The 25,412-nt window shown below is 36.7% G+C and overlaps 1 protein-coding gene across 1 annotated transcript in view; it reads left to right on the top strand.

Moving 5' to 3' along the window:
• The window catches only part of USH2A (usherin), a 737,336-nt gene that overhangs the window by 577,675 nt on the left and 134,249 nt on the right, over positions 1-25,412 (top strand). Inside the window, exons 49-51 of the mRNA XM_060127145.1 lie at positions 8,303-8,461; positions 10,149-10,311; positions 23,182-23,536. Of these exons, the coding sequence (XP_059983128.1) occupies positions 8,303-8,461; positions 10,149-10,311; positions 23,182-23,536 (677 nt within the window). The remainder of the gene's footprint in view (positions 1-8,302; positions 8,462-10,148; positions 10,312-23,181; positions 23,537-25,412) is intronic.

The raw sequence follows: 25,412 nt of genomic DNA, 5'->3' as shown, positions 1-25,412 counted from the left end.
GGCGTGAGGGAACTAGTAACCAGAAGCCATTACTGACCCATCTAGAAGTGCAGAAAGAATAGACATGACTTAGCAAGACTAGATTCCAGGTCCAGGAAGATTTTAATTAGGTGGGAAAGGAAAAGAGTCATTTCTCAAATAACTACAGAGAGATTATTCAAAGACTATTTTAAGCCCTTTGTAGACTGTCTTTTACCTCCCAAGTAAATCCTGGTTTACTTTCTCTCATTATTACTTGACAAAAGTTAGCGGTAAGATTATCAAAACTCTCCGAACTAAAAAAAAAAACAAGATTTCCGCTCTTCTGTACATCATTTGTACTTTCAAATCAGATGATACACAAACAACATGTCCTTATAAAATGTTTGCTAAAGTATTAAAGGAACAAAAATGTTGAGTAAGCTTCTAAACTTTATCATTCAGGCAAATATAAATAAATTTTGGATTTTCTGCTGTTTAAAATTATTCAAACACTTGATTTCCTATAGAAGCCCACATTCAGTGGGCACTGGGTATATGCTGGCTGTTCTTATTTGAATCTACAGACAACGTAAACCAGATTAGTTTATTCCTAAACATTTCTTCTCACCTTTTACAAGCTCTGAACCCTGGGTCAGACTTTACACATTCATATTAAAGAGAAAAAAGGATATATGCTACCTTAGTGGTTGAAAATGTATAGAAAAATGAAAAAGAAAATACTTCATGGGACGTAAGTGGTTTACTCAGAGTAAGAATGGAGATAGGCATCCCTGCCATTTCAGAATCCAAACATTCAAAATTATTTAAACTCTGAAGGTAATAATGGGACTTTCTAATTTATCAAGATGACGACTCTGTTTTGATCTATCCTAGCCCTTAATCATCTTCTAATTAACAATATCATTGGATTCAACACCCGCTTTTTCTCACTAAAGATGGTGAGTTATTTAGGCTTAATGCATAATATTGAAATAATGGTGCTTCTCCTGTCACATTTATCTCTTAGTCCATTAAAGAAAAGAATTGGCAACAACTCTTCTACTGAGAAATCATTTAAATTAATATTGCTTAGGAATATAAATGATTTTTATTAATCAAGTTTTGATTAAAGGGTAGCTAGCCACAATATGGCCTGCGGGTAGACATTAAGCATCTTGGTGTTCAGTGAACTCATCAACTGCAGTGTATTACATCAGATACTATCCATTTAAAGTCAAAATTGGCATTAAGCTTTTTAAAGAATTCATGTTGCATTAATTGGGATGATTCAACATTGGTAATTGTTTCGGGTTTCTTATAAGGGTAATAGCCAAGTGACAAGTAGTGGTGAGTTTCAGAAGAAAATGTAAAACTCATTTCAATGATTTGTAGTTTATTTTGCATATTACATTACTTCACTTATCTGAGGTATAATTGACAAATAGAATGGTGATATATTTAAAGTGTATAACATGATCACTTGATACACGTATATATTGTGAAGGGATTCCCACCATTGATTTAATTAACACATTCATCATCTCATATATTTCCTCTTTTTTCTTTTCTTTACTATAGTCACCGTGTTATACAATAGATCCTCAGACCTTATTCATCTTATAACTGAAAGTTTGCACCCTTTTACCAACCTCTCCCTATTTCCCCCATTCTCTCAGCCCCTGACAACCAGCATTTACTGTTTCTATGAGTTCAACTTTTTTTTTTAATGATTCCATATATAAGCGATACCATTAGGTATTTGTCTTTCTGTCTGTTTCACTTAACACAATGCCCTCTAGGTTCATCCATGTTGTAGCAAATGGCAGGATTTCCATCTTTTTTAAGGTTGAACAACAGTGCGTTGTATATATATCACATTTTCTTTATCCAGTCATCCATTAATGGACATTTAGGACATTAGCTGTTTCTAATCCTTGACTATTGTGAATAATGCTGCAGTGAACATAGGCGTGCAGCTATCTCTTTGAGATAATGATTTCATTTCCTTTGGACACATACCCAGAAGTAGAATTGATGGATCATATAGTAGTTCTACTTTTAATTTTTTGAGGAACCTCCATACTGCTTTCCATAGTGCCTGTACCAGTTTACATTCCCAACAGTGATATACAAGGGTTCTGTTTTCTCACATTCTCATCAGCATTTATCTCGTCTTTTTGGTAATAGGGATCCTAACAGGTGTGAAATGATATCTCACTGTGGTTTTGATTTGCATTTACCTGATGATTATTGATAGTGAGCATCTTTTCATGTACCTGTTGGTTGTTTGTATATCTTCCTCGGAAAAATGTATTTTTAGGTCCTTTGTCCATTTTTCAATTGGATTTTTTTTTTTTTTTTGCTATTGCATTGTAGGGGTTCCTTGTATACTTTAGATATTTAATCCTTCATCAGATACGTGGTTTGCAAATATTTTCTCCCATTCCATACGTGGTCTTTTCATTCTATTGATTCTATTCATTCTTTGCTGTGCAGAAGCTCTTTAGTTTGATGTAGTCCCATCTGTGCATTTTTGCTTTTGTTGTCTTTGCTTTGGGTGTTTAATAAATTTATCTCACCTTATTGAGTTCTAATATGTGCTAGGCATTTTCCAAGAGATTAACACATATCTATTTAATGTTCATAACAACGTGTAGTACATCCAATGTTCTCCCTGTGTTGCTAATGAGAAAAGTCAATTTCGATGTTAAAAGCTTTTTTCTCTAGGTGATTCATCACATAGGTGTCAGAGCCAACCCACAATGAATCTGACTCCAAATTCTATGAGCAAACCCACTGTACTATATTTTTTCACTAAACAGTACATAAAGCAAATGATTTTTTTTTCTGCATTGTACTATGATCCAGTTCAAAACTTAAAAAAAGAAAAATGGCCATAGATACAGCAAACGTAAATGAGGACAAAGTAGTTCAAGGGCAGTTCATCCAGTAACCCAGTAGAATCATTTTGTTTGCAGCTTAAAATTTCAAAGGATGTAATTCATTTACATTTGAGTGGATCGATTCATCTATTCATTTTAACAAACGTGAAAATGTTTACTGGGACCCTGTCAGGAGTGAGGCACGATGCGACATTTTGAGAGTTAAAAAGAAGAATGAATGAGGCATCGTCCTTCTTCTCAAGAACGCTACCATCTAGTTGGGTAGAAGAGGCATAAAATGATAACTATTATACAAACGACGTAAAATTTCCATACAGTTGGTATGGATGTGTGTTCAAGAGGGTCTGGTTTCACTTCCATGGCCCCCAAAGGACATAACCAAGATACCCCTATCTCTACAAAGGAGACATTGGGCTAATTTGTTAAAAGCATTATGTGAAGCACAGCCCGTGGTTTGAAGCAAACGTGGCTATCAAACCGAATTAATAGTTTTCCTCTTAGAATCGTTCTTGTTCCAGCTCCTAAAAAAAGATTTTAGAAAAGCTTTATTTGATTGACTTGTCCCATTGTGAAGTATGCACCTGCTGTGAAATGAAGCCACAGAGGAAAAAAAAAGTTGAATAATTTAACTTTTTTATTTGTAAAGATAATCAGGGTTTTTCTGATTACATCTTAACTTCATAAATGTTAAATAACCTATCAGCATCTAGTTGTTGTAAATTATGAAAAGGAGCCTCGCCAGGAATATTAACCAACGAAATCCTTGTTCTTTAGCGAACAGGAAAATGTGTTATGGCAGCTTGTCATCGTGCAACTGGTAACTTTGACACCAAATAACAAAACTGCCATTTGCACTTCGGGTAAATTGGTTCACGTGAGTTTCCACTGCTCGTCTTGCTCTGACATAAATTTATGAACTCAGGAACTCACCAAGTCGTGTGGCTTGCCAGCTGACTTTAACAAATATGCCCATTTCATTTCATTTAGTCATCAGAATACCAGGGGGCTAGGTCGTTTCAGACTCATTGCAGATGGTCTAGGGTTTGCAGGAACACAGGAGGCTTTCATGTCACTGTCCTATAAAATATGACAGTGGAGGGGGCCCTCTTCCTAAATAAATGCGTGTCAGTGCTTGACATGTTCACAGCTTCAAGGAGCGTTTTCTGTTTCAACACCTCATAGGTGTATATAAAGGACATTTATTAACCAAGATGTGGAAAATTGCCTTTTCTGGGTTCATGCTTTGACCAGCCATGATCAAGATTATGTCTATATTTGAGATGTGGTGGAAGTACAGTTTTGTTTCCTGACCTCCTAGGAGTCCTGTCCTTTTAAGCAGAGAAGTTACTGGAAGCAGACCAGTAGGTACAGACTAAAGACATATAATGAGGTGCAACCTCAGACAAATCAAAGGGAAGACCACTCTAAATTACTGCTGAGAATAAAGACGAGGATATCGTTACAGGAAGACAAGTTGACCACATCCAAGTATATGTAAAAAATAAAACTAGGATAACAAGATAGTTATAAAGATATTTACTTGATTCAATATAGCATTGCTGTAATTGTAATTAGAATAGCAGCTTTATATAAAGATGGGTTCAGAAGTGTTAGAAGGCACATGAAAACAGTGTCATAACTGTGGGGTTTTGGGGGGTTTTTTGCATTTGGTTCCATTTCCTTTTGTAGAGATGTCTGTCATTTATTCAGTACTTTCTATTTGCAGTAATGACCTAAAATGCTTTACATACATTTTTAATTTAATCCTTTCAGCACTTTAAGACGTGGCTATTAGTGTCATCATTTTACAGGTGAAGAGACTGGCATCCGTAGAGGGTGGGTAATTTACCAGGGACAAATGAAGGCAGAAGAGGGATTTGATCTGACTCCATTCTGTGGTTTATCTAGTTCAAGACTCATGGCATATTTTTCAAATGTGTGTTTGTCAAACTTTTCTACAAGTTCTACCCTAAGATCAGAGAAGACAGAATGAACATGCAATCCCAGGAGGTTTGGAAAAAACCTGAAGCAATCACCATAACCTTGCAATTTTTTTAAGGTCTTGCTTTTTATCTTAAAAATTCATGCAAATTTGGCATTGAATTCCAATGTGTTTGTCTCCATCCCCCAATAATGTATTGTATAATTTATCATTCAGGGGTACATTTTCTATTAATCTCTTTAGTTAAAGCATGGTATGCTGTTCTATTTCAGGATATTAAGTCAATCTGAAGAAAGCCGACCCCAATGTCCAGGCAATTCTTCCTCTCTTCATTTCATCATATATATGTGTGTACAAACAGCAACCTTTTCTTCCCACTGCTTTATAGACTATGTCAGGGTAACGATAAGGAGCAATGCCCCAAATCTGAGGTGGGATGCTGTGACATGCCAAGATACTCTGGATGGATATTCCCATAAGCATATCTTCCTGCTGTGAAAGGTCAAATTGCAAACCAAGAGGGTACTGATTCACTCTTCAATCTCTTTTACTACCTCGAGCAATTCTCCCCAAAGAACATCTTTAGTGGGGGGGGAAAAAAAACACCTGATTATATTGCTCTTTATTTTACCTCTAATACAGTACTTAAGTTTTCCTCACCTATTAATAAATTCAGAGTCTCCAACGCTCTCTGTAATCAACCCCCTTCATACAACTCTCAAACTTCGTAATTATAGCAGTCTTGTTGGGAGCAGTAAAAAACATTCCCAGTTTTGTCTTGCAGTTGAGAATTAAGCCTTGAAGAATATCTTCTAAATGAGCTAATTACATGTACTCACTATACCATTAAAGAGAAAATGAATTTACTTAAATTTTCTAGATATTAATCTTTGTTGTGATATCTGAAAAAAATAATATAGAATTGTCTATTACCTGACACTAAGCAGAAGCATCGTGGTCCTAGTCAACTTCTCATCCCATGTCTGAGGAAGATTACACATAACAAATTCATTTTAAAGCAATAGTAAGTGACAAAAATTAAATTGTGTTTTGACTGCACCGCGAATAGTATCTGTACTTGTTCAACACACTGGTTATGTCTGCATAAACGTTTTCGGCTGGTGTACAGTTCACTCTGAAGTGACGATAGAGTTAAAAAAACTGAGTAGAGAAAGTTCCCATCACTCACTACACATAAAATTTCCTAGTCTTGTGCTTTTTAGGGAGAAAAATCCACACCCAATTTTTGTGAACAAGGGATAGCGGGATTCTGCTGGTTTTCCCTAGCTTGGGCAGGGGAGTTGTGTATTTCACAAATTTTACAAGTCAAATTGATTTTGGGAAAGAGGACATGTTTGTCCTTGTCTCCAAAAATACTTGGACAAAAGTCCACAAATGTCCAGGGTGTGTGTATCCTGGTTTGGGAAACCTGCTCTTCAGAACTTTAAATATTTACCTATAATTTCGTTCCATCAGTGGTCATTCTAATTCCTCCATCACTTTTTTCGCTGTATCTAATCAGTGTCCAAGACCTGTTCTGCCTGTCTATACGTGTTCTCTCAAAATTGTCCTTTCACTTTTTCCCCCGATTGTCCTAATCCAAGTCTTTATTATCAAGAGACAGCATAAATATAGAGAGATAAGCTTTGGTATCAAATGGGCCTGAGTTCAAGTCTGGCCACCCCAATTAATCTGTGTGATACCTGCAACAGGTTTCTCCTCTGGCCCTTGGTTTTCTCATTTTAAAAAATGGTAGTGATATTTACCTTACAGTATTGTCATGTGGTTTCATTCATTCATTCAATCAACATTTGAGCTACCGCTCTGTACTAAAATCTAAGCACTGAAACTACCTTCAAGAGAAGAACAAAGTCCCCAGCTGTATGAAGTTGACATTCTAGTGATGTGAAATGAGATAATGTATGTTGCCTGGCATAAGACAGGAATGCAGTGAAATGCTGTTCTTGTTTTGTTATTGCTACAACCATGCAACCGCTTTCCAACTGGTAACCCTACTTCCTGGCTCACATGTTTTCAATCCATTGTTCACTGATTATATATAAAACCCAAACTTCTTGAAGAAACAAATGAAAGAATATACTTGTCACTGGAGCTTGAGAGTGAAGAAGGTAGGGTCTACTCTAAGGGTCTTACTCCAAGGCCTCCAGCATAGGGAAATGGAGAGAGGAAACCAAAGAAGAATAACAGGTTTGGGAGTGGAAAATAGTGTAATTCTTTTTTGGACCTGTTAAGATTGAGGTCTCTGGGAAGGAGGCTGTTCAAAATACAAATCTGGAACACGAGGAAAGGTATAAAGCCAGAGAGAAGAATTTAGGAATCGATGATAGAATAACAGTAAGTTAAGCTGTAAGGACAAAAGCAACAGTTTCATTAGGATGCTCTAAATTTAAAATTAAAATTCTCAGCCTGGGTTGCCAAATTCAGCACCATCTAGCACCTTTCCAAAGGAAATGATTGATAAGTCCTTCTGATGAGGATCCTTGTTTTCATCTATCCTACACAAAATACTGAACACCTCTGGTATTTGCTAGCTCTTCTGCCCCTCATACATTGGAGCTGTAGCTACAAAAAGCAAAACCACATTTCATTCTTTAGACCTCATTCTTTAGTCCTGTGCTGTAGATTTCCTTGTTTCTGTAGCAAAGAAACTTACTTAAGCATTACAAAGGTAAATAAGGAAGCCCACATGTTAGAAGCTGTCAGATCAATGAGAAACTTTAGTGGGCCTAAAGTTTCAATATAGTCTTCATTCAAGGCTTATAATCTCTCCTTAAGAAAGTGTGCATCTTGTTCATGGCCAAATAAAACTTACAGGCACTTAATTCTATGAATAGATTGTAAAGAGGCTAAACTGACAGGACCTTCTTTCTTTAGGAGGCATTGTGAAAAATGACAGTTTGTGAACCCAAACTTCATATACATTTAGGTCCATAAGTCTCACTGACAGAGTAGACTGTCCTGACTCAATAATTAATGCACTGGGAATTCTCTAGGTAGACTATGATTTGGATACTTTATGGGCTATTATGTCAAGGATCCGTGTCAGATGAGATGCATACACAATGCCTACAGAAAAATTACTGTCACAAGCAAAACTGGTGGGGTTTTTTATGTACTTTAAGAGTAAGTAAGCCTAGGAAAAATATATGACCATTTCTAATTGCCTTGTATTTATTTGCCTTGAAATATGCCTTCGTTTTTATTTGCCCACAGAGTATATCTTTGAAGAGAATTATTGTATTTCATTTGTTTTCAAAAATGGGTGATAAACATTTCTTACTTTTGGAATAGGCATTCTAATATTTTCCAACTTAAGTTTCATGCAGTTATTAATCACTATATTAAGCAATAGTATACATTTAAGTTTAAAATTTGAAACATACATTTTTCTTAAAAGAGGAACATTTAAAAAAAAAAGAAGGAACATTTGTTGACCAAACAGACATACATGTTTTTATTCTCTCTCTCTCTAAAGGGATCCTCACCCCCAAAATACCTGTGGAGTACAATGTCTTACTCAACGCTGGAAGTGTAGCACCTCTGATCTTCTCTGCTGGTCATCATCAGGCCATCCTTCTGGAAAATTTGACTCCATCCACACAGTATGAGACAAGGATACAAGCATGTCAAAATGGTGAAAGTCTTTCAGCCACTCGTCCAGGGTTTTTTAATTAAAAAGTATTTTATTTAAAAATAAATTCCTTAAAAAGGAAGAGATTCTCAATTCAAATACAAAGACTAACATTTCATTTCTTATTGGTACTGGACCGTTTACCCAGACAAATCAGAGCCTGGCATTGAGTGAAGCATTATGCATTTCTGCACATTAAATCATGACTATTTAAATATAGGAAAATGGTGGTTTTGCAAAGTCTTGTTTTTTGTTGTTGTTGTTGGTTTTTGCGGTACGCTGGCCTCTCACTGTTGTGGCCTCTCCCATTGCGGAGCACAGGCTCCGGATGCGCAGGCTCAGCGGCCATGGCTCGTGGGCCCAGCCGCTCCGCGGCATACAGGATCTTCCCGGACGGGGGCACGAACCCGCGTCCCCTGCATTGGCAGGCGGACTCTCAACCACTGTGCCACCAGAGAAGCCCCAAAGTCTTGTTTTATAAGGCCCTTTAAAAGAAAAACACCTAGAGCACATACAATAATCATTGGTAATATAAAACAAAATAGGCATTACAAAAATCTCATAGGAAATGTACTCACCTTGGTTCTATTTCAGTTTTATTTAGGGGTGGGAGAGTAGGAAGGGAGACATTATTTAGAAGCTGAGTTACACTCAAATGAATCAACATATTTTACAGTGCTTCCCTGATACCTGTCTCGTGGACCTAACCTGTCACCTTGAGTGTCATGGCTTAGGCTAGTGGTCAATGAAGTCGTCATCTATCTGTGTGGTCTTAAGGAAGAGCCTCTCTCACTTCCTATATACCTCCAGGTGTTATATAATATATAACACCCAACTGCTAAGAGGGAAGAAGTATAACTCAAAACAAGTTGCTTCACCTTAGATTAAAGAAATTTACCAACCTTATACTCAACATGAAACTCCTGTCCTTAGGAACTTCTCTTTCCAAATGAGTACTATTTCCCATAGAGTTGGTTAGGACTAGGGGGTCTGCGACTTTGCTATGCTTCATCTCTGAAATTGAGTCCGTTTGCCCACTTGTCTCTACAAACCAGACTCAGACATTTTGTTTGAAGAGTATTGCTTTCCCTGATCCACTCTTCAGCTAATCCACATGGAAGTAGCTTTAAATTAAGGTTTTCTTGATTTAAATGCAAAAATCAACTTCTGCCTCTCTGTGTCCCTAAAGCTATGCTGTGAAGAAACAATATCCTTGAAATTCATTGTTTGACTTTTGTGTGTTGAGGGAACAATCATTATTTTTAAATATTAGCAAAAATAAGATACTATTAAGAGCATACATGATGTTCAGGTCACATATACGGTTACGAAATTGAAGCACATTTTCACTTTCTGGCTAGAATAACTGCAGTAAATTAGAGAAACCTCAGTTCAGACAAGCATAAGCTTTATTGTCTATGCCTGTGTAAAAAATGTGGTTAATTAATGGATTTCCCAAATCCATTTCCCAAATCCCAAATTAATGGATTTCCCAAAAATGATTCCTTATTTAAATATTCAAATCCTGAAGAGATTTAAATACTAGTCTAAAGTATGTTTACAAAATTTGTGTGTATACTAAATTTCAGATAAAATGATTGTCATGATATTCGTACCCTTCTATATGTACATATAATTCTTTTCGCCGCTTGACAAGTTATTAAAGGTCTTGGGTTTCTTTTTTTTCAAGGAGGTTGTGGAGTTAGCAGTAGGATATTTGTCAAAACAGCTGAAGGAGCCCCCATGGATCTAAATTCTCCTGTTCTTAAGGCACTGGGATCAGCTTGCATAATGGTTAAATGGACGCCACCTAAAAAACCAAATGGAGTCATCATCAACTACTTTATTCACAGGTAACATTGACTATTACTATTATTGTTGATTATTTAAGAATGTGTACTATTCCAGGACTGTAGAATCAAATACATTTTCTATTTCCATAAGAGAATTGATGGGAATTCGTGTGTTTTGAAGCACCTACTAGAAACTAAAATTGGTATTGGAAACTTCTACACATTATCCAAGGAAAAAAGCCACAACTACCATGTAACATTTTTGTTTGAGCCCTCTTTGAAAGATGAGACCTCATAGCCCAAGAAGCCTTACCTTTGATAGAAGGGTAGAGCTGTCCTCTGGAGGTTCATTGACCAAGAGACATACTCATTCCAGAGGAAGAACCAGGTCTAGGACAAAAATTCTAATTATATCCCACCACCTAGTATGTGGAGATTGGAAAGGCTTTTTCTCATCCTTAAAAGATGACACTTTTCACTGTGCAGTTCCCCTTCTGTTTTGAGGTTTCCACTCACCTGGCTAGATGGTGTTAATGCAGCTTCTTTTCACCATGATACAGAGTTAATTAAGTGTAGCCACCTAAAAGGAAGAAAAGAGAGAAGGGAGGGGAAGAGAAGGAGAAAAAATGAGGAGAGTGAGAATGAGAGGGGGAGAAAGAGAGAAAGAGAGAGAGAGAGAGATGGTGGTTCCATGGGCATTTTGGTTTGAAGGGTATTGTGCTACTTGATCCAGTTTTCACTTGATCAGCATGGACATAGTTTTAAATTAATGTTTTCTTCAAATATATAATGAGGAGAAAGAGGAAAGAGAGAAAGAGACAGACAGGGAGAGATGGAGGGAGAGGGAGGAAGAGAGAGAGCAGGAAAGGAGAAAGTAAAACAAAAACAGAGGAAAGGGGCCAGAGAACCTCTCAACTGAGAGTTTGCTATTCAGGCTGTTATAACAAAAATACCATAAATTGTGTGGTTTATAAACAACAAACATTAATTTCTCACAGTTCTGGATTCTGGGAAGTCCAAGATCAAGATGCTGGCAGATTTACTGTATGGTGAGGGCCCACTTCCTGGCTCACAGATGGCCATCTTCTCACTGTGTCCTCACATGGCAAAAGCAGCAGGGGCCATGTGGGGGGGGTCTCTTTTATAAGGGCACTAATCCCATTCATGAGGGCCCCACCCTCATGACCTAATCACCTCCCAAAGGCCCCACCTCCTAATACCATCCCCTTGGAAGTTAGGATTTCAGCATATGAATTTGGGGGAAACACAATCATTCAGATCATAGCACTGAGATGGAAAAGACACTTTCTAAGACAGACACCGGCAGACAAAAAATTTGCAGCTGAAAACCCCATTCCAAAAGCCATCTATTTAAATCAGGCATACAAAGCCCAACACATTTTTTTCTCAGATCCTTATCCCACTTCAGCATCCTTTGTTAGTCTCTCCTGCAGCCTCATGCCTTCCCTTGTTTAGTCCTACGCCCTGGACACATCGTGAAACTTAGTTTAAGCTCGTCTTACAACTTCAGATATTAAAACCCTTTCATTCAGACCAATCTTCAGCTATGGGAATGTAAGGAAAATTATGAAGGGAGAAAGTATTACTGCATTTCTGGTTTTGTAAATCACATTGCCATAAATGAGCAAGCCAAATGTTTTCTTCTCAGCAAACATTAATTTGAAGAATAATATTTCTGATTCAAATACACATGCACATGTAAAAATGGCTAATGTGAATTTACATTTTACATTAAACACATTAGTGCAGGCTTTACAATGCCCATCTTTGGAATAGTTTTCTTTCGTCTACTCAATGCTAATTGTATGAGAAAAGCACATCAAATTCCTATTCTGAATAAAGGGAAATAAAGTATCTGTTATAGACCAGGAAGAGGCTTCTCTCTGTTGGTTTTGTAAATAATGCTCATGATTACAGTGACTATTCCATGGCAGCTATAGAGAGGGAAAACAAGAAATATAATGCAGAAAGCCCGCTTCAATGAAAAATACTGTAAATTGAATTTGACAGCATTTGATGGCATTTGATTATTCTAGTCACAGCCAAACAATGATATAAAGAGTAATATGAAACAGAATGTGTTACTGCCTAGCAGACTCAAAAGCAATAAACCTTCCTCCAGTGTGACACAATCATTTCACAATCATAATTGTAGCCTGTTTGATACCTCTGAGTACAGGAGAAGGGCACTGACTGACATAGATACATTTTGTTTTTTATTTAAAGTGAAATGAAAATGGTGCGCTGGGGCTCCAGATACAATCGTTATATTCACCTACATAGGCATGAATCACTTGGCAGTTATTTCAGCTGAAGTTTAAATGTGCTTAGACAACAACAATATCAAATTTTTCTTAGATAGCTGCAAAAAAAAAAAATCAGGAATTTGTAAGGACAGAAATAGAATGTAGACACAAAGTTCTTTTTCATTCTGGGACTCCGTAGAGCCCCACATATAGTTATAGACACAAGCCTACGGTATTTCTGGGGAGGTTAGGGCATGTAATTTCTGTTTCATCATTTGCCTCCTCTTTCTTCTATCACCACCAGAGGAAATCCATTTAGCTCAAATCAAAGACGGGGTTTGACCTATGCAGATATTTTCATTAAATTGCGGGAAGCCAACTTGCCAATCCCATCTTGAAGATGTTCATCTCTGCTCTCTCCAAGCCCCTAAATCATTTCCCATCTATTGTTTAAATGTTGCCTCTAGATAGCATCCTGTTAAAAAGGATCTGCCCTAATAAACAGGTAAGATGTTTATGACTTTAGAAAACAAAACAAAAAATAAGCTAGTAAGGACAAGACTATTCATGTGATTGCTTCTGGTTAGTTCACCTGTTAACATGATCTTTTATTTAGGCTACTTTGTTGACCAATGTGAGTTACAAAAGAGATTTCCTACAATAGGGACAACCTTTATGTTAGCGTTTTGCAACCTGTTTACTGATAGGGCATACATAAGGCCATCTTGGGCATCTGCTTTCTTCTCATAGCAAGTTTGGCTTGTATAATAAAGATTCTTCAGTATTTCCCCTTTATTTTATATCTGTAATCTTGTAAATGGCAAAATCCACCCACAAAATCCAACTTTCATCTACAAAATCCACCAAACTCTTTTTCTTAAGACTTTACAAAATACGTAATAAAATGATCTCCCACTAGGAGATTCCATTTTAAGAGAGACAAAAATGCATGGGGTTTTATTTTCAAAAGCAGCCTCTAAATAAAGAAAAAGATTGGATCAATGTTCAGTAAAAGACAAAAATATATTAAAACACCTTCTAAATGCCGTAAAAGTAAAAATAAGTGATGAACCTTCCAAATATTCAAATAACTAAACATTCAGAAAAACTGAGTAAGGTTTTGAAGGATAAAATCTGAGATAGTTTGAATGGATGGATGATATGGAAGAACATTCCAAGCAGGGTACCATAAATAATATTTTTTTAGAATGAATAATTAAGCTGATTGAGTAAACTAAGAAAAAAGGGCGTTGATTCAAAGGTGAAGGAATTTTTATGCAATCAGTTTGTACTATGTGGAAAGACAGTATGGATGTGAAGATGGATAGATAGATAGATAGATAAATAGGTACAGATAGATAGATGGATAATAGATGACAGATAATGTTCATATCTACTGTAAGATCTGAGCCCTATTACCAAGGACTTTTACTATAGTAGGAGATGTAAGTCAAACTAAGCAAACAAAACAGTGAGCAATATAATGTGAGAAATATAAATATTTACCAAAATATTTACAGGAGACAGGGACTCTTTCTGTCTGGAATATTTATGGAAGACTTCCATGGATGAAGTTGATGTCATTGAGACTTGGCCTTACAAAATAAAAATTTAATGACTGTTTAAATTAGAAATAATGTTTTTAAAAAAACTTTTTAACAGTACAGAATATTACAAAGGTCATGTATCCCTTTTTTATGACTTACCCATGTATATAATTCCCATCGATAGACATAACTACTATTAATTTAATATATGTAACATTGATGTTTTCTATTTATAGTTTCCCTTACATAAGGAATTGTTCAAATTTTCTTTGGCCATTTGGACACACGCACACACACACACACACACACACACCCCTCATTTCTTTTAATGACTCAACAATATTTTATTATATGGATGTGTATCATGTATTATTTAACCAGTCTCCTATTGTTGGCAAAATCAGTGATTTCTAAGTTTTCATTACAAAAGCAATTCTCCAAAAAAATCTTTACAATAAACATGTGGAAGATTATTCTTAGTACTAGAAGTGCAGGATCCAGTTTTGTACATTTTAAATTTTGGAGATTGCTAAATTGTCTTCTAAAAATGGTATATGAGAATTTCTAATTCTGAAAACTCTAATCAATACTGGGACTCAGCAATCTTTCAAATCTTTGCTAGTTCAGTATTTTATAAATTTATTTATTTGTTTGTTTATTTATGGCTACGTTGGGTCTTCGTTGCTGCTCGCAGGCTTTCTCTGGTTGTGGCGAGCGGGGGCTGCTCTTCATTGTGGTGCATGGGCTTCTCATTGCGGTGGCTTCCCTTGTTGTGGAGCACGGGCTCTAGGCATGCGGGCTTCAGTAGTTGTGGCTTGCAGGCTCTAGAGTGCAGGCTTCAGTAGTTGTGGCACACGGGCTTAGTTGCTCCGCGGCATGTGGGATCTTCCCAGACCAGGGATTGAACCCGTGTTCCCTGCATTGGCAGGAGGATTCTTAACCACTGCGCCACCAGGGAAGCCCTAGTATTTTAAATGGCACATTATTGTTGTTTTAATTAAAATTTTGGTCATTATAAGTCAGGCTGTTCATTTATTTATTTCTAATATATATTTGTGTGTGTATAGTATATATCTTTAGACTATTTTCTTTTAGATTGTTTCTTGTTAATTTATCTATCCTTTTTACATATTATGGAAATTCTTTTAGTGATCATATTAAACATAACATATCAATTATTTCTTCCAGCACTTTTCTGGCTCTACTCCTTATATCTAAATATAGATTGGATTTTGTTTTTTGTTTTCTTGAAGTATAATTAACACATTATTATTAGTTTCAAGTGTACAGCATAATGATTCAATATTTGTATACACTTCAAAATGATCACCACAATAAGTCTAGTTACCATCTGTCACCATATACAGTTACAAAATTTTTTCTTTATGATGACAACTATTTTTTTACTTTCTTAGCAACTTTCTAATTTGCAACATAATGTTACTGGCCCTAGTCACCATGCTGTATATTACACTCTTATTTCTTTTATATCTAGAAATTTGTACCTCTTTTCCCATTCTGCCCATCCCTCAAAGCCCTCTCCTCTTTTAGCCACCAGTCTATTCCATGTATATGTGAGTCTGGTTTTGTTTTCTTTTTTTCATTTGTTTTGTTTTTTAGATTTCACATGTGAGTGAAATCCTATGGTATTTGTCTTTCTCTGACTTATTTCACTTAGCATAATACCCTCAAAGTCCATTCATGTTGTCATAAATCGCAAATTTTTATTCTTTTTTATGGCTGAGTAGTACTCCTTATATATATACCACATCTTCTTTATCCATTCATCCATAGATGGACACTTAGGTTACTTCCATATCTTGGCTATTGTAAAAAATGCTGCAATGAACATAGGGATACATATATCTTTGCAAATTAGTGTTTTCATATTTTTTTGTATAAATACCCAGAAGTGGAATTGCTGACGTTCTATTTTTAATTTTTTGAGGACCCTCCATACTGTTTTCCACTGTGTCTGTACCAATATATGTTTCTGTCACCAGTGCACAAGGTTTCCCTTTTCTCCACATCCTCACCAACATTTGTTATTTCTTGTCCTTTTGATAATAGCCATTCTGACAGGTGTGAGATGATATATCATTGTGGTTTTGACTTGCATTTCACTGGTGATTAGTAATGTCGAGCATCTTTTCATGTGCCTGTTGGCCATCTATATGTCTTCTTTGTAAAAAATGTGTATTCAGACCCTCTGCCATTTTTTAATTGGATTGTTTGTTTTTCTGTTGTTGAGCTGTATGAGTTCTTTATATATTTTGGATATTTACTCCTTATCAGATATATGACTTGAAAATATCTTCTCCCATTCAGTAGGTTGACTTTTTATTTTATTGATGGTTTCCTTCCTTTTTAGTTTAATTTAGTCCCATCTGTTTATTTTTGCTTTTGTTGCCATTGCTTTTGGAGTTAGATCCAAAAAGCTATTGCCAAGAGCAATGTCCAGGAGCTCACTGCCTAACGTTTCTTCCAGGAGTTTTATGGTTTCTGATCTTACATTAATAGACTGATTTTGTTTTAAGGAATGAGACAGGAAATCTAGAGATTTGTGGGGTTTTTTCTCAGAAAAATTAACTTTTAATAATCAGAATTCAGTCTTTAATTATACTTATATAAAATAACATGGAGAAAATTTACCTTCAATAGACTCATGCATTTACCTCAAATAGAATATCATTCAGTGAACTTCTAACAAGTGTATTTCAGGATGAAAGAGAGTAACTTTAGATGGAAGATCTGAGATGGAGGAAAGAATAGTGAACACTGAATCAATTTGTTCAATGAATGGATAAATATTTAAAGCCTTTACAAAGTAATTTTTTAAAATAATGGCTAAGTTGCAAAGTTTTTAAAAAGCAGGAGTAAAAGTGTTGTACAAAAATAATTTGAAGACCCCATCTATCTGTAAGAGTGGTTAGACAGAGCTAGGAAACCTCCCAGGAAACCCTGCTTTTCCAACTGTGCAGGCTTAAGCTTCTCTGGCTGATGTGACAAGGACTCTACAGGTTGCAACAAAAAGCTCTCTTGATTGGTGAATGTACTTCCCAAACACTCTCACTTCATGTCTCTTTTTGTATCAATTAGGCATTCGTTATTTTTTTTAAGCTATCTAGTTTGTCAACATTATATTACAATTTACTGATTTGAAAGGCCACCTATACAAAATTCCCATGTGTCCTCTCATCCATTTCAGGACTTTGTATTCTGTTTCCTTTGTGGTAGATAAAATATTAGTAAGCAAAGACTGATGGCAAAGACATCGCAGGTGAATAAAATGACTGGAATAAGCAAAATTCCCAACACTGAAGGCATAGGGTTCCGTGATCAGGCTTGGCTGGAGACTTTGTTATTTGTAGGGGGAATTTAGAAGGTCGGCTTGACAGTAGATTTTGGAAGACTTTAAATACTAGGCTGAGGAGTTTAGGGTTTTGATTTGGAAACAATGAGAGCCATTAAAGATTTGGAGTAAAATAGAGAAGCAATGTGACAGAATGGACAAAGCATGGCATTTGTAGTCAGAAGATATGGCTTCCAGGTCCTGGGTCTGCCACTTACAAGTTATGTGACCTTGGGCAAGTCACTATGTTCCCTAAGCTTTCACTTTTATGTAAGTTAGGCTGATAAACATAGAAAATAACTAACCTCTAGAATTTCATAGGAATTAAATGAAATCATGTATGTGAAAGTACTGTGTTAAACATAAAGCACAATAAAAAATAGAAAGTTATCCAAGATGGACCATCCACAGCCATGCTTGGGGAAGACAAATCTGGCAGTTATATATGTATATTTAAGGACAAGGAAAGAGGTTCACGATAATAAAAGAAGCAGATTGCACGACAGTACACCTAGTATGATTCTGTCTTTCTTTAAATACATGGAATTTTTTTTACATTTATATGTGCACGAAAAATGTCTGGAATGTTAAACACCAAAAGAAAGTTAACGGTGCTTATCTCAGAGATAGGTTATGGTTGATTCTTGTGTTTTTGCTCATCTTTATTTTCTAATTACTTTTTACAATCAATACGTAATGTGGTGTGATAAAGACAAAATGATAAATCTAGTGAGTCCAGATGCAAATCTATCATTACCCTCTTTACAGTTTTCCTATTTCCCTCTTTCTGTGAACATCATCCTCATTTTCTGTAGCAATCAAGGTCTGCTCAGGAAAGAGAAACCACACCAGTTATTTTATTTTATTTATTTATTTGTTTATTTTTTTTGCGGTACGCGGGCCTCTCACTGTTGTGGCCTCGCCCGTTGCGGAGCACAGGCTCCGGACGCGCAGGCTCAGCGGCCATGGCTCACGGGCCCAGACGCTCCGCGGCATGTGGGATCTTCCCGGACCGGGGCACGAACCCGTGTCCCCTGCATCGGCAGGCGGACTCTCAACCACTGCGCCACCAGGGAAGCCCCACACCAGTTATTTTAATAGGAAGAATTTAATATAAATAATGACTACCTGATTGTATTGTTAACTAGGTAACTGAAAGGATGAAAGAGAACTCGAAGATATCATAGAGGTGGCAACTGCAGGAAAGAGCTAATACCCTTAGGACTGAGGCAACAAAGAGAAACGGCTTGAATTATTAAAACTTAGAAACTTAGAGGGGAGCACCTGTGATGCTGGGACCCAGATATCCAAGGAGGGGGCACCTGTCAGCTGGTGCAGGTGTCTGTAGGAGGAGGCATGAGACGAAGCTGGCTTTCCAAGTGTTGGAAAAATGTCGTATTTGAATCATCTGCTCCTAAGGGAGAAGGATCTACTGCTTACAAGGTGAAGAATCCTTGCTGCAGAGAAGCTCATGTAATCAGCAAGCAAACAGGAAGCAAATAGGAAGGAGCCCCTTCCCTTTTCCTTTCAGTTCTCTAATCACCCTCTGGCGCCCCCTATTGGCAGATCCCAATATAGAAGCAGCTAGTAAAGCAGGAATGTAGAGGGCAGAGTCCCAGCCCCACTGTCATAAAGCCAAATATAGAAGGGTAGGTTTAGAGCTGAGAGACAATAACTTAATAATGAGAACATTTTTCTGGTTCTTGTTGGAACCAAAATCTTGGATTATTCTTGTCAACCAGTCAGTCATCCAGTCATTGCTTCAAAAATAAGATGCAGTCTTTGACTTCAGGGAACTTGTAGTATAGTAGGAGAGATATAAAAAAGAAATGTCTATTACAATACACTGTGACAAGTGAGTCCATAAAGAAAAGACTAAGCACATAGAAGGATATTGTAAACCTATTTGAGAGAGAAGCAAGGGAAAGACTTTCTGTTGGATTTTGACCAGAGTGTAAAATGGGAATAGAAATCTCAGAAGGTGAATCTGCAATGGTCAGCACAGGCCAGTTCTATGGCGAATCACTGAAGAGTTTTAAATGCAATTAAGTCCTAAAATTTTTGAAGGGTATCTGAATCTCTTTCCTCAACACCAGAACAGCCACCCACTCAGGAAAGCTGGATGATTCAACCTTCCCAAAGCATTTTTTAAATCATCTATGTTTCCATTTCCTCTACCATCGACCTAGTTGAGGATCCACATTTATTCTCATGTGGACTGTTGAGATGACCTTTTCATTGTGTGACTGCTGTCACTCCCTGTTCAATGCAGCCTTTACACAACTGCTGGATTTGTCTTCCTAAATACAGGCTTTGGACGTCGTTTCTTTTTTTTAGTTGAAGTATGGTTGATTAATGATTTTATGTTAGTTTCCAGTGTACAGCAAAGGAATTCAGTTTTATATATATATATATATATATATATATATATATTAGTGTGTATCTGTTTATCCCAAACTCCTAATTTATCCTTCCCCCAACCTTTCCACTTTGGTAACCATTAGTTTTCTGTGTCAGTGAGTCTGTTTCTGTTTGTAAATAAATTCATTTGTGTCATGTTTTAGATTCCACATGTAAGTGATGTCACAGAGTATTTGTCTTTCTTTCTGACTTACTTCGCTTGGTATGATAATCTCTAGGTCCATCCATGTTGCTGCAAATAGCATCATTTCATTCTTATTTATGGCTGAGTAATATTCCATTGCATGTATGTACCACATCTTCTTTAACCATTCATCTGTCAGTGGACATTTAGGTTGCTTCCCTGTCTTGGCTATTGTAAATAGGGCTGCAGTGAACATTGGAGTGCATGTATCTTTTTGAATTAGAGTTTTCATCTTTTCCAGATATATGCCCAGGAGTGGGATTGCTGGATCCTATGGTAGCTCTATTTTAGTTTTTTAAGGAACCTCCATACTGTCCTCCATAGTGGCTGTACCAATTTACATTCCAACCAACAGTGTAGGAGGGTTCCCTTTTCTCCACACCCTCTTACAGCTTTGGACATCATTTCTATGATAACTTCCTTTGTATTGTGTATTACATTTGACCCAGTAATTTTCACATGCATTACTTGATTTAATTCTTACCAAAATTCTAGACATTATACCCTATAAGATCATTGACTCCAGTTTACAAAGTGAAATGAACACTAGAGAACACAGGTGAGTTTGCCCAAGGTCGTTTAATGATGTGTCAAGGCCAAGGCTTACAATCCATCTCCTCTGACTACAGGTGTTTCTGGCTATTTATTTAAATTAAGAGTATTCTTAATATTCTTCATAAGGTAAGGTTGGCAGTTTCATAATGTTAAATTGTTATGGGAAATACACTGAATTATAGGATTTTGTTTTAATTACTTTTGAAGATAAGCACTGAGAACTTCTGGCATTCCAAGAGAGTAGGGAGTTCTTTAAAAGGTTATACCACATGAAAACAACAGAAGTATGAATGCCCTTTAAAATATATAGTTCCTAGTTTAATAATTATTTTTGTTTTCTTCTTAAGTGTTAAGCAACATTAAATTAACTCTAGTTGGAAAAGTGCATTATTGAAGTATCTCCCCAATGAACTTAAGTATAGAAGAACTAATTGTTTGACTCTTCAGAGAGAACTGAAAATGTGATTTCCCTAAACATAGACTGTTCAGGAGGAAGCACTTCCAGTTAAACACAGTTGAAGCCTACATCTTAAATAAATTAGGAGTAATTGTCATCTACTCAACATCTTCTGTTCAAAGTTCATTTAGACATAAAAATGTTCTTTTTTGTTGTTGTTGTTGTTAATACCACAAATGGACTGTTTACCTCACTGTAATATTAATTAAATATTCAGTCGTGATAAGAAATACTTAACCCAGCTGCATCCTTTAACTGTTTTGGTGGATAAACTTGGGGCTAACATAATACTTAATCTCTTACATAGTATAGATTTTTAAAATTCACACTCTCAGGCAATTTTTAAAAAAATTGTCAGTTGTGTGTGTGTATGTGTGTTTTTATGTTTTTTTCTTCTTGTTTTTTTTTCTTTTTCTTTTTTTAATAGAACGTCAGTTTTATGACAACCATGGCTACACCTCAATGTGGGAATTCGTGAGAATTTAATAAAGTTCATTGACTTGTCATAGAAAGTTTGAAGCCAGACAAAATAGAAAGTTTTATTTACCCATAGAAGTTCATATGTTTGCCTGCTATATTATGTTCCCAGCAAACACCTTTTAAAAAACTGACTGAGAGGAATACTTGGCTGTGAGCCCTGTGGTCCTCATTAGAGTGGATCCCTCCCAGTGACACATCTGGTACCTGGTATCTGCAGCAAGTACAAAGGCCAAACCCTGCAAACCTACACGGAGTGCAGAGTCTGGCCCAGGCATGGTAGCAAGGAATAATGTGGTGGGTGGACTAACCATAATTGCAAGTCACGGGGCGTATCTGTGAAGCCTCCGTAGCCTCCAGCAGGTAGACTGTCATTGCTCATACCTGGGTCATAGTGACTTATCAAGTTGAGGATCATCAAATTCCCAAAGCCAAAGATTTTAAATAGCCTGACTTTTCGTGAAAGCTACTGTCATTTACTTTGTCTTAATAACCCTTTCCGTTTTGATGGTTAATCTGATGTGGCAGCATGTGAATATGCCAGCATCTGAAGAGTGTGTTAATTAAATACTCCTAACAGCCTGGAAAATACTGATTTATTCATCACTCTCTTCTCAACTAGAGATGAAGCTGAAAGAGGAAAGGGTCATCCCTTGGGTACATTCTTCCCCAACCTAGAATACTTACCCTTGTAGAAAAGTAGAGTTGATAGAGACGAGGCAAAGATGCAGAAAAGCCATGGAATTATATGCCTTTTGGCCATTCACTCAAAAAAAAATTTTGACTGGAATTTTGATGTTAGTAGATGCAAACTATTATATATAGAATAGATAAGCAACAAGGTCCTACTGTATGACACAGGGAACTATATTCAATACCCTCAGATAAACCATAATAGAAATGAATATACAAAAGAATGTATAACTGAATCACTTTGCTGTACACCAGAAACTAATACAACATTGTAAATCAACTATACTTCAATTAAAAGAAAAACTATTAAACCTACTGGGCTCAGATGTTGAGAACACAGAAAGAGACCAACCAGGATTCCTCAGGAACTTCCAATGCTGGTCAGGTCTGCATCATGATTTTACACCCAGATGAGCAAATATCTGTTCCAAATGAAATATTAGCTATCTGGGGTCATTCCAGCAACTGACAATTCCATTTCTCTTACTTAGATGTTTAATGCTCTATATGTTAAGTGCCAAAAGAGTTTGCATGGGACTTGTGGGGGAGGTTTGCGGGGGGGAAGGGGAGGAGTGAAGTATAGTTGATTTACAATATTGTGTTAGTGTCAAGTATACAGCAAAGTGATTCAGTTACTTTCTCTGTGTGACTTACTTCATGGGCCCTAGTTTTAACATCAATAAAATCTAAAGATGGGCCTAAACAGTCACCTTCTCAGGTAGTTGAAAGAATTTTTTGAGCATACTCTGCGTTTTACTAGGTTTTGGAGAAGCCATAGGAAATAAATTTGACTTTTACCCTTTAAAGAGCTCTAAAGCAAATTCCTGTTATTAGACTTAACATGTTCATTTCATTAATGGGACTGGTGAAAAATTGAGTTTGTAAAAATTTCTTCTAAAAAGCAATTCCTTACTCTGTCTACAAACCTTCTTTTGAAGTGTGCCGTGTCACTGATTGTTTTGCTGGTTTCCTTCCAGACGTCCTGCTGGCCTTGAAGAGGAATCCCTTTTGTTTGTCTGGTCAGAAGGAGCCCTTGAATTTATTGACAATGCAGATACTTTGAGGCCTTTCACGCTCTATGAATATCGGGTCAGAGCCCATAACTCCAGGGGCACTGTGGAGAGTCTGTGGTCATCAGCACGGACTCTAGAAGCCCCACCTCAAGATTTGCCAGCGCCCTGGGCTCAAGCCACTGGTGCTCATTCAGTTCTACTGAACTGGACGAAGCCAGAATCTCCCAATGGCATTATCTCCCAGTACCGTGTGGTCTACCAAGAGAGAACCGATGACCCGACGTTGAACTTCTCTGTTGTGCACGCTTTCACCGTGACGGTAAGAACTTCAGAAAAAAAGTATAACAGATACTTAGATTATCTGGTTAATATGTTGACATTAATTTTCTTACCTGCCTTGTCATTTTTCTTCACTTGGGGCTTAAACATATATATGAAAATAGTTAAGTGCAAAAAATGCAACTTAGCCATGGACTAAGTATAAGAGATATTGGAGACCAGTTTTCATACCACGGTTAATTTGTGTTACCTCCAGCAAATACGTGAATCTCTCTTTGCGTGATTTCCAAATCCATTAAATGGGAATATTAAATGTGTCCCTCTACACCTCATGAGGATGAGGCTCAGATAAAATTAGACATGTCACATATGTCGATGTGATACTATTGGCTCTTTGAGGAAAAAGAAAATTAAATTTCTAGGTTGACCTGTCTAGATACGTTAGAGTTATACATATACATCACATGCACTATAACTTAGTGGTAATTTTTCAGGGTTGGCCTCCTCTGGCCCATAACACAACTTAATTCAGTCTACCTTGTATCTCCTGAGAGCTTTCTTTACCCCTGGCATAGCCTGACATTCTATGGGAGATACAAAAATAGGATGATCCTTATCTTGGGGAGCTTTCTCTGTTATAATACTGCAGAGATGAGAACTGAACATAAAAACTAAGAGTAGTAGTGGGTTACAGCCCATAATATCCACCACACTGGGATTCAGGTCCCAAACCCTACCACCCACCAGCTGCAAACCACAATACAAGTGAGAATATCATACACCCAAAGTGTTAGGCAAGAAATGCTCTGGAAAGTGTGTAAATGTGACGCAATTTGTGTAAAACATTCTGGAATATTGTAAATATAGAGAGGAGACATATTGGGACAAGGGAATACTCTGCAACTTACCCATAAAGCAACCTGTAGGGAGAGGGGGCACTTTTACTTTTTACTTCATATGATTCTTTAGTTTTGACTTTTTCCAATGACGGTTTATTCCATTATTTTATTTAAAAATATGTTTTAAAAATCTTAGTGAAGATCTGTGAAACACAAAATTAACCAAGTTATGTCTGAGAGATACTACTTGGCTGCTCTGACTCTCCCCAGCATTGAGAAAAATGACTGGCAGATAGCACATATTAACAGAAAAAGAAAAGAGAAGAAAAGAAAGAAATGCTCTGGGAGATCAGCAGGAAACCCTCAGATTTCCTTCACAGAGATGAAACATTGTGGTCTTGGGAGTCAAATACATAGGGTTTTCAAAACGTGCCAAGACCTTGCTAAGTGTGAAACCCCTCATAAGTAAGAAAGAATAGACATCGTAAAGCACCATTGTCAAAGACCAGACCATTTTCTATGCTTCCAGTTTTGGCAGCCCACTTTATATGAAGGTTATCTTATAGAGTATAACATCTATCAAAATGTTTAAATAAGACGAGGCAAACATATTTTCATGAAACTCCAGAAGAATCTTCGTAAATGAATAAAGTACAATATTTTCTCACCGTCCTATGTTCAAATTTCTCATAGAATTAAGAAATAAGCAGTGTGTAAATTAAAGAAATCTTCATTTTTTTTTAATTTAATCTTTATTTTATATTGGGAGTATAGTTGATTTACAATGTTGCGTTAGTTTCACAGGTACGGCAAAGTGATTCAGTTGTACACATACGTATATCCACTCTTTTTCAGATTCTTTTCCCATATAGGTCATTACAGAATATTGAGTAGAGTTCCCTGTGCTATACAGTAGGTCCTTGTTGATTATCTATTTTATATATAATAGTGTGTATATGTTAATCCCAAACTCCTAATTTATCCCTGCCCCCCACCTTTCCCCTTTGGTAACCATAAGTTTGTTTGTGAAGTCTGTGAATCTGTTTCTGTTTTGTAAATAAGTTCATTTGTATCATT

The sequence above is a fragment of the Lagenorhynchus albirostris genome, chromosome 2 (genome assembly GCF_949774975.1).
Source record: "Lagenorhynchus albirostris chromosome 2, mLagAlb1.1, whole genome shotgun sequence".
Taxonomy (NCBI): domain Eukaryota; kingdom Metazoa; phylum Chordata; class Mammalia; order Artiodactyla; family Delphinidae; genus Lagenorhynchus; species Lagenorhynchus albirostris.
Note: the sequence above shows the minus strand (reverse complement) of the source record. Positions and strands in the feature narration are given on the sequence as shown.